The 9,647-nt window shown below is 43.5% G+C and overlaps 2 protein-coding genes across 3 annotated transcripts; one reads left to right on the top strand and one right to left on the bottom strand.

Annotated features, from left to right (window-relative positions):
- Nucleotides 1–633: 633 nt before the first annotated feature.
- miox (myo-inositol oxygenase) lies at nucleotides 634–3,857 on the top strand. The gene is made up of 10 exons (XM_084556057.1): nucleotides 634–871; nucleotides 976–1,056; nucleotides 1,485–1,565; nucleotides 2,193–2,355; nucleotides 2,452–2,519; nucleotides 2,742–2,851; nucleotides 3,099–3,166; nucleotides 3,273–3,322; nucleotides 3,434–3,546; nucleotides 3,622–3,857. Exons 1-10 carry the CDS (start codon nucleotides 854–856, stop codon nucleotides 3,728–3,730), a joined length of 861 nt encoding a protein of 286 aa, XP_084412183.1. The 5' UTR covers nucleotides 634–853; the 3' UTR covers nucleotides 3,731–3,857.
- Nucleotides 3,858–3,975: 118 nt separating this feature from the next.
- On the bottom strand, nucleotides 3,976–9,472 carry lmf2a (lipase maturation factor 2a). Of its 2 annotated transcripts, none has more exons than XM_084556055.1 (14): nucleotides 9,331–9,472; nucleotides 8,443–8,696; nucleotides 8,327–8,355; nucleotides 7,897–8,090; nucleotides 7,594–7,772; nucleotides 7,316–7,460; nucleotides 7,018–7,146; nucleotides 6,827–6,932; nucleotides 6,643–6,739; nucleotides 6,367–6,549; nucleotides 6,116–6,284; nucleotides 5,622–5,733; nucleotides 5,080–5,188; nucleotides 3,976–4,946 (listed from the first exon to the last, which is right to left on the bottom strand). In XM_084556055.1, the coding sequence occupies exons 1-14, from the start codon at nucleotides 9,422–9,424 to the stop codon at nucleotides 4,512–4,514; spliced, it is 2,235 nt and encodes a 744-aa protein (XP_084412181.1). In that variant the 5' UTR covers nucleotides 9,425–9,472; the 3' UTR covers nucleotides 3,976–4,511. The 2 variants fall into 2 exon arrangements, with proteins under 2 accessions (XP_084412181.1, XP_084412182.1); XM_084556056.1 differs by lacking the exon at nucleotides 9,331–9,472 and adding an exon at nucleotides 9,095–9,174.
- Between the last annotated feature and the right edge of the window lie 175 nt (nucleotides 9,473–9,647).

The following is a 9,647-nucleotide window of genomic DNA, read 5'->3' as shown; positions in this document are numbered from 1 at the left end:
TATATCAGATGTGTGTGTGTGTGTGTGGACACACAAAATGCAGCTATATATATATATTTCCTATATTATACAACAACAACATGACGAAACCAAATATTCGGCCCATTCAAATATTTGTGGCTGTTGTTTGTACGTGCATGTTTCTCAGCGGTCACCTCTCAGAAGAGGCCAGGGCCATAAGGCAAATGTTAAAAACACATTTTATATGACAGGAATGTCTTCAGTAGTTCTTACACATAGAAGCAGATAAGCACACGTATATTTTTTTAATCAATTCTGATATTCAGTCCAAAGCAAGTGACTGATATAGCCGGTGACCTTCTGGGACTGTTGCCAAACAATACTTCTGATGGTCGGAACTGACCGGATCATCGATTGACATTTGTTTGAACAAATTTACCTCTGTGTGTGTGTTTAAACTGATCTGTGCAGCCAGGACATTTGATACTTAGAAATTACCAGAAGGGGCCTGTTGCATGGGTCAATGCCTCGAAATTATATACACAAATGAAGGTTTTATTAAAAAAAAGAAATCAACAACATCTTAATAGCTTTAAAAATAGACCTGTTAATCAGTGTAAATGTCCCCATTACTCATTATTAAATGATCTAAACTGTGGAACAAAGAACTACTAAGTCATTCTACATAAGCCCAAACTGATAATGTGCTGACGTACAAATACACACAAGGCCAACGTTCAAAACAGGGTACCCCATTAGGTGAGGTTTGGTTAAAGTGTGACTGGGACATAGTCTTTCAGCTGGGACCATATATATATGGGCAGGGAAGAGGGCAGTGAGCTCCAGAGGATCAACACATTACAACCAGCTGTCAAGAATTCATCTGTCAGCCATGAGGCTCATCAACATTGTAAATAGCATTTTTACTTATTGTTTTATTTATTTCTTTTGAAAGCACGCGTGTGTCATGTATCTTGATAAAAACCTGTTTTGTTATTTTTTTTTTAAATGCAGGGTCCAGACCCATCTCTGGCATATCGTCCAAATCTGGACAACACTAAAAGCAAGGACAAGGAAGACTACAGAAACTTTGAGGTAATTCAAATTACACATAATTAATGGTGCAGTAATTTATGGACTGGTGGGTAAATTCAGAGGTTAGAAAAAGTAATATATCACAGTCATGGGGTCGTTGTAATTCCAGACTTGAAATTCAATTTAGGTTTTTAAAATAAAGATCAAGTTGTCAGCTCCAGTTAAAGAGTCTAATGTGTCTGGGGACCTGATCTAATGTCACTGAAGGGGAGCTGTCCTCTCTGACCTCCACTGATTAGCTCTCTCTGATCTGCTGCATTGCACTAAACTAGAATGTCATTTTATTTTAAATTGATTAGTCTTATCAAGAAGAAAAAAAGAAAACTAGCTGTGTTTATTTCAAATGTAAAAGACGTCTCATGCTGTAACTCCTGGTAACCGGTACTCTTTTTAATTTTATCGGTGAGCAATGCATTTGTGTTTTCCAGAGTGGAAGTCTGTTCGACCGCGTCTTCAGCACATACAGCCTGATGCACAAAGAACAAACGCTGGAGTTTGTGAAGAAAAAGGTGAGCGGCAAATGAAATTCTGCAGATTTCCAGCACAAAACCTGCTCGCAAAGATAACAGTACGAGATGCCACGGGGAATACTGAAACAAATGCAGTGATACCATTTTTTCAAAAAGGAATCTTTCACTAAATCATGCTTGTCTTTGCGTATTCTTGCTTTGAACCGAATGACGGAGACAGCCCGTCACATTGAGCAAACAAACGTCATCCAGTCTTCTGATAAGAAAGCCAAAGAGTCAGTGAATGTTGTGTCTGGACTAAACGCTGTTATTCAGGGACATTTTCATGTTTTATAAGTGTGACCTGGAGGAGACCTAGCTGTGGTCTCTGTGCCTCTATCTCTCAGGGCTTTGTGTGAAACTGGAAATGGTGGTTACTAACGGTTAATACATAAAGAGGAGGCATATGTAAATATGTAACTGGAAGAATATTAGTGGGGATTGTTTGCACACAACACAGAGTCAGTGGGTTTCTTTTGGGTGACGTGAGGTGGTTTATAAATTAATGGAAAATTAGATCTTTCTATGGCTGAAAATTCACCAGAAGCAAATATCTTAACCTCAACAACAAAGTTTAAGATATAAAAACTCCTCAGCGCTGTTGTGACTGTGTTACCTGTCTGCAAGCACTCTGAATGGACCGGATGCAGCCACACTCAGATGGGGATGATGGACACCATCATGTCTCTGGATCAGCTGGTGGACGAGTCCGACCCTGACGTGGATTTCCCCAACTCCTTCCACGCCTTCCAGACTGCTGAAGGCATCCGCCGGGCTCACCCAGACAAAGGTAGTGTACAGGGAAACAGAGAGAGAGAGACATAAACAGACGCACATGCTGTGTGTAAAGACTGGAACATGTCTCATATTCACTGTCTCTCCCCAGACTGGTTCCAGCTGGTGGGTCTGATCCACGATGTTGGGAAGATCATGGCTCTGTGGGATGAACCCCAGGTAAGAAGGAGGTTGGACACAGGTGACTATACGACTATACTTTTTTATTATTATTTCTTTTGGCTTCTGAATGATCTCAGTGCTACTTTTATGAACCTTTTTTAGTCCCTCAACCTCTTACATTCTTCATTTTATACAATATACACGGATACAGAAGATGTTTCTCATTCTAGCGTCAGTCTCAGGCAGCTCTGTATGTGTGTGTGTGTGTGTGTTCTGCAGTGGGCTGTAGTGGGCGACACTTTCCCCGTGGGCTGCAAATTTCAAAACTCCATTGTGTTCAGAGAAAACACTTTCCTGGAAAACCCAGATGAGAAAAACACCGCATACAAGTCAGTTACTAAGAGTTTTTTTTTTTTTGGTTCATTTGCATCAATGGAAATGTGAAAAGACATTTGATATATATTTTTCTGTAAGACTTAGATAAACTACCTTCCCATTACCCATGAATCAGATTTTAGGAATGGAAAAATATTTTAATGCATTTTGCCATTAAAAGACATCTGCTCTGTCCTTGCTGATTTAGCCTTGTTGTTATACGTACATGGATTTCATTTGGTTTATTTTTCCTCTCATTAGTACTGAATATGGGATCTACAAACCAAATTGTGGCCTTGACGATGTCCTCATGTCCTGGGGCCACGATGGTAAGAGAAGCCATCACACGCAGCCGCACACAACCTCTGTTGCGTAAAATTGCGCCACTGAAGAGCCTTTGTTTACACACACTGTGCACTGCATTGTTCTCTACAGAATATCTCTACAGAGTTATGAAGTTCAACAAGTGCTCCATCCCAGAGGAGGTGGGTTGATCATCACAATAAATGGTTGTGTTACCGCAGCAGTTAGCACACACCTGAGGGGGTAGTGGTTGAACCTGAGGGCCCTGACTGGACTGTTTTCTGTCTCTGCAGGGGCTGTACATGATTCGCTTCCATTCCTTCTACCCGTGGCACTCGCATGGAGACTACATGCACCTGTGCAATGACAAAGACAAGCGCATGCTGCCCTGGGTCCAAGAGTTCAAGTGAGAATCTCACATGTTTAAAACCATCCCGGTCGAGACTTTGACCCGACACTTACCCTTCATCTCTCTCTACAGTAAATTCGACCTGTACACAAAGACCACCGATCTGCCCGACGTCGACAAGCTGAAGCCGTACTACCAGTCTCTGATCGACAAGTACTGCCCGGGGATACTGCGGTGGTGAAACAGACAACAAAGAAATTCAACGGCGGCACTTCTCAGAAATCAACCGACAGACATGATTATATAAGTTATGGAACTCCTTTTGCTGCTTTATCGTTAACACTGTAGCTGCACTTAGTGTCTCCTGTACACACATTACTCCTACTCTTCTATTAACGTATAAACTACTCATCTTGGATAGCTGTGAATCAAATCTTGCGCTTACCAGTGGTACTAGTCGATTGTAGCTCATGACATTAAACAATGTACAGAAAACAAATTGTATTTTAATTTGTTTAAAGGCATTTTAAAAGTAATAGTACAGTGTTCTGTGTTTTATTTCTAATACAAACCAAAAAAAAAGACACATTTGTGGAAAAAAGAAAAAGTGCTCGTTTCAGTACATACAGCAAGAGGCAAGCAAATACACAAACAGGAGAGTGGTACAGTAACATGAATACATCTATTCTCTACGTGCAAACCAGAGCACACATTATATCTTGAAGCTCACGTTCTGGTTTTCAACATGATTTTTGTTTTTCCAGACGGGAGCGGTGAGCGGCAGTCAGAACCAACAAGGGAGACGTTAAAATGTTATTAAAATTGCTCCAAAGTGGCTGAGGGACACAGAGCTGGACTACGTAGTGTAGTAAAGTCAGGGTGGAAAAAAAAGGTGGATATTGTTTCATAAGTGGCTGATCAGAAAATACAAATATACACAAACAACTTCTTTGGTCATTAACTTGATATATTATAAAGGCGGTTGGTGGCAACAGTCTACTGTCGGGTTACCTGCATCCTCTTCAAAACTTTCTCTTTCTGATTCTCTTCTCTTTTTCCATCCTGTCTTCCTCCTCTTCCTCTTTCTCTTCCTCTTCACTCGCAGCATCTTTCTCTTCTTCCTCACCCTCTGCCGCCTCATCTTCACTCTTCCCTCCACCACCTTCCTCCTCCTCGTCCTCCTCCTCCTCTTCTGGCTGGTGTTCTTCTGACTCCCCACCGTGGTCCAAAGATCCGTCAGGCACATTTTCCGTGTGATTCTTCTCAGTGTGATTAAGTGGGGTCCTTTCAGTGTGTTTGTTCCTGTTCCGCAATCCCTGGAGCAGGCAGACGGTGGCGCTGCAGGCAATGAGGGTCCAGATTAGTATGTGGGTGGGAACGCCTCTGACCTGAGAGCGCGCCCACCTCACGGCCCGGACAAGAGGAGTGTTGGGCAAGCGACGTGGAGGCGATTTGTCCTGCGGACAAACCAAGACCAATATTATTTATGGATTTAATCATAAAATAAAAAATTACTACCAGACATGCTTTTCCCTATGTTTTAGATTAAATATTTATGAATATAGAAAAACACTTGTAACATGGGTTCACCTTCAGTCCATACTGGTTGAGCATGCCCTCCAGAAAGCTGTGGCCCAGGTGCACCATGGGATAGAATTCCTCATCATAGACCCTCCTCCACCAACGCTGAGGGTAAGAGCTGCAAACAAATAACGAAACGGAATATATTCTCATTTTGTCTGCACCTACGATAAATAAAAGGCTGTTTTTCTAATGTTAAAAGGCTGAGACGAGTACACCAAGTACGATGACGTGAAACACAAATCCTATGTGCTAAGCAATTTATAAAGAGGAATCCATTTCCATTAATATTTTTAATAGTTTTAAAATGTTGTTTACAAGTGCTGCTGGAATCTTAACCTTGTTATAGATTTCTTTTCCTCCCCTTTACACCTTGATTGTGCCAGAAAAACAAGTTTTACAACTTAAAACTGTCAGCATGTAGGTGAAACTTCACTCATTTTACTGGAGATGATAAAAATTAATAGAAAATTAAATTAAACGAGTCCACGTAAAGGTACTGAGACAGTCTGAGACAGACTGAGACAGACTGAGAAGCGGAGAGCACTGACCCGTCAGCATTCGGTTCAGTAAACCAGTATCTGTAGCGGTGAGCTCGGAGGAAGGCAGGAGGCTGCTGGTGAAATGGATACTTGGATACATCCGACTGGATCAGCTCAATCACTGCAGAACACAAGACAAACCATAAGAGAGCCATTTGTTCTTTCTTTTGAAAAAAAAGAAAAAAAAGTCAGACACAGTCACTGCAGTCCTTTCGAAAAGTAATTCAACGCTTTATAATTTCAGGTGGAGAATGCTTTCAGTGGATTAAAACGTCCAATGTATTTCCAGACAACGTCCTTTTCAAGTAGGGGCAGTCTTGGAGTCTGCAAACTTTTATTTGATAGTTAAAACCAGCCTTTCTTCAGTTAGATTCACTTTTTATCACAACTCAATTAGTGACGCAGATCTTTTCAAAAAGATGCGATGAATAAACATTTGATTAAAAGTTAAAAGCGGTTATGTAAAGAAATTGCAGCGAAGCAAATAATCAGCTCTGACCCACCGTCTCTTTTGCCTTGCAGCAGTCTGTACATCAGGCTGGTGAACCACGGAGCCTGTGTATGAGTCCCGAGAGCAGCAAACCACATCTGCCAGTCCAGCCTGGGTTGATGAGGCGTCAACACGGGCGGAGGTGCACTAAGGTTTCCTGGCTTATACATGAACTCAATCTCCTATAAGAAAAAACAAAAGACATACCGATAAAGTTTATACGCTACAGTGTAGGGATCATTTATTTAACTTTCTCTCACTCACCGTCCACGTGACCCCGTCACTGCTTCCCTCGATGACAACCTCTGGCCGCCCTCCAACCCCGGTCATTCTTCTGAACAGGCCGTACGAGTTGACCAGCTGGAAGCGATCCACCACCTGATAGGCCTGACGCACGCCTGGCCACAACCTGGCATTAGAGTCATACTCTATATATGTGAATGGCACCTGAAAGACAAGTAACAACCAGGTTTGAGGATATATTGCTGATCCCTGATGAGGTTCAACTGCACACATGACTGTGTTTCAAACAGCACCCACCAGACTGACAGCGAACATTGAAGCAGTAGCAGCAGCAATCACGGACCACTGGACCATTCCCCAAAACCTCTTCAGGAAACCAGAGACACAAGCACACCTGGAAAAACATATAACACATAGGGTACATTTATTTCTATTAATCAACTCCACAATGAGCAACTTAAAAAGCTACATACACACACACCTGAACATTGATGTCACCATCTCCCAGGTGAGAGAGAGGACACCGATCCAGACAGAAGGGATAATGACGGTTTTCAGGAACTGGTTAAAATGGTGGTATGTGAATGCTGCAACAAACAAAAACATGAAAACAATGCACAATTTCAATTTCAATTTGCACATTTGCACATGCAAGGAAACGCACACACCCACCTGTACGGGATGTGACGCCTTTCTTAGTTGTGTCCAGCTGCAGGTCAAAGCAGACGATTGTTCCAAAGATGGTGAGAGACCAGACCGCCAGCTCCACCAGGTAACACAGCCACGTCCACAGCTTTGATTCTGTCCACAATAGATCACAGTGATTTTGCAGGTGTTGGTTTTTAAAAAGCTGGTGAACGCTGGGGACCAGCACAGTTAAAAATAAAATATTTGAAGACCAGAAAACTGTAGGGTAAATTGGAAGACTTGTGTGTCACTGATGCATGTTTAAGTAATCACTGTATCGTACCACTGGTCCCGTCTATAGTCTTGTCTGCCTTGCGGAGCCAGAAATTTACATGCTGATCGTCCAGAAGAGACAGACAGAGGGCCACCGTCAGCAGGTTGAAGAAGTTGTAGTTTCCAGACAAGACGATGAGAACTTGAAGTAGCAGCTATCAAAGGAAAGAAAACCACTTGTTTTACAAAACAATTTACACTGACTGTAATTATACATTTTAGAGAAGTTAACACTAGATTTTAGAATTAACCTTGAAGTAGCTCAGGAAACTTGAACATAATCCTCACCTGCCAGTAGAAAGCCCCAAGTCGCAGTCTACGCACAGGACTGAAGAAGAGTACAGGTATGGCGATCTCTATAGCGAAGGTTCCCACCACACTCAGCTTCTGCCACCACACCGGGAACTGGTGGGCAAACCAGGCCAGTGGGGTGGGAATACACTGAGTCTCATAGTGATACGTCAGGGCTGTTCAAACCACAACAGAGAAGACAAGAAAGATAAATGGTGGGTTGAGTAAAGTTGACTTTATCTGCAATCCTTAAAAAAGCCTGAAATGAATGAAATGTGTGCTTTAATTCAGCTTGCACACCTGTAAGGCCCCACCACGTGGGACAACGTGATGTGAGCTTCACCACTCCAGAGGCAAACATGAGTCTGAAGAGCAGCCAGCGAATGAGCCAGAAGGTCACACGATCGTGGTGCCTGACTCCTCGTGTCCCCCTGATTAATGTCAGAGGAGCGACAAGGATGCAGAGGAACCCCGTCTCTAGAAGCAAGTTGTCCCTGAACGATATTAAAGGCAGGAAGAGCGGCAAGTAAGAGAGGAGGGAGGGAACCAGAGTTGTCGACAGTGAGCTCTGCATCGTTGCAGCGCAGCAACAGAGATAGACAACAATATGAGAATACAATCAGTGGACTGAGAGTGACATAAACCTTTCAGTTAACTGCCAAAATCATCTTGGACTTCTTCAAGCAGCTGTTATTTGTAGAAGTAGTGTGTGAATGAAGAAAACACTCACCACTGGAAGTAAAGGAAAACCTGCCCCACCTGTGGCACACAAAAGTATTCAGTGAGGAATAAAAAGGGAGAGAACGGGGAAATATGCAGAAAAGGGTACGTCCAAGACAAACTCACCTGGTACATGGACAGGTACAGGGCCCAGAGGCAGAAAAATACCACGCTGTCTCGGAGAGACTCCACCAGCGTGGCGGCGAGGCTCAGGGCTGCCCCGACGAGACACAGCAGCTCCATGGTCGCCTGAGTGTCCAGTCCGAGCCAGGGCCCGAACCACAGGAGGGTGGGGGAGCTGAGGAGCTGCTCCAGCACAGGGTTCCCCGTGTACCTAAGCTGCCACCGGGCAGGCAGCAGCCCCTCGTTGCCATAGAGACCTAGACAAGAGACAGTCAAATCAGTGCTTCAGACTCGGATCAGATTAGACCAGACCAGGTCAGGATCAAGACCTGCTGGGCACAGACCTGAAGTTAAGTAGCCTAGTGCAAAGAAAAACACGTTTAATGGAATCTAGTTTGTGTAATGGAATTTAATTTGACTTTCAATTATTAACAAGTACAGACTGTAAATTTAAAAACAAATGGCGGACACATTTCTAATGAGTTTTAAACTATGTATTAGAATAACAGAAAGGAGCATTGACTGAGTAAGTAGTAGTAGAAGATATATTTCCTTAAACACATGGGCGTGGACGACGTCTTCTGGACTTACAGAATGGGCAATTTACAAAAATAAATTATGAGCATAAAAAATTAGAGGGGTTGTGTGTGCTAACTTTACAACAGGTTGTTTCTCTCTCGCCAGATGTTAGCTCGTAAAGTTAGCCCCGTGCAGACAGCAGAAACTTCCAGGCGGTTCCTCCTCACCACGTATGACAGCGTGGAAAGGGAGAAACACAGGAAGACTGAGCAGGAACCCCCCCCCCCCCAAGCTAACAAGCTAACGCACACACAGCAGTGAGTTTAGGGAGCTAGCTCCTATACACAAGCTGTGGAGTAGGAGTAGTCTCACCTGGTATCTGCACATAGAGGGAAACAAAAGCCACCATGTAGATGACGGCCATGCACCAGAGGAACATGCGTCGTGGCAGGACGATTTCTCCCATGTTTGACTCGGGCTCGGTTGACTTGTAGCTGCCTGTTCCTGACTCTGGGAGCTGGGAGCTGATTTAACGTAGCTAGGGGGGAAACACGTAGCGACGAGCGGTTGGTGATAAATGAATTCACCCGAGTGGCCTCAAGATGTCACTGCAGCTCCTTCGACCGTTATGCTGCATTTAGGTCGCATTGGATATTTCAGTGTTCGCTCTCCGATCAACGCCCGCAGGC

The sequence above is a fragment of the Chelon labrosus genome (genome assembly GCF_963514085.1).
Source record: "Chelon labrosus genome assembly, chromosome: 11".
Taxonomy (NCBI): Eukaryota; Metazoa; Chordata; class Actinopteri; order Mugiliformes; family Mugilidae; genus Chelon; species Chelon labrosus.
This window is presented reverse-complemented; position numbering and strand designations above follow the sequence as displayed.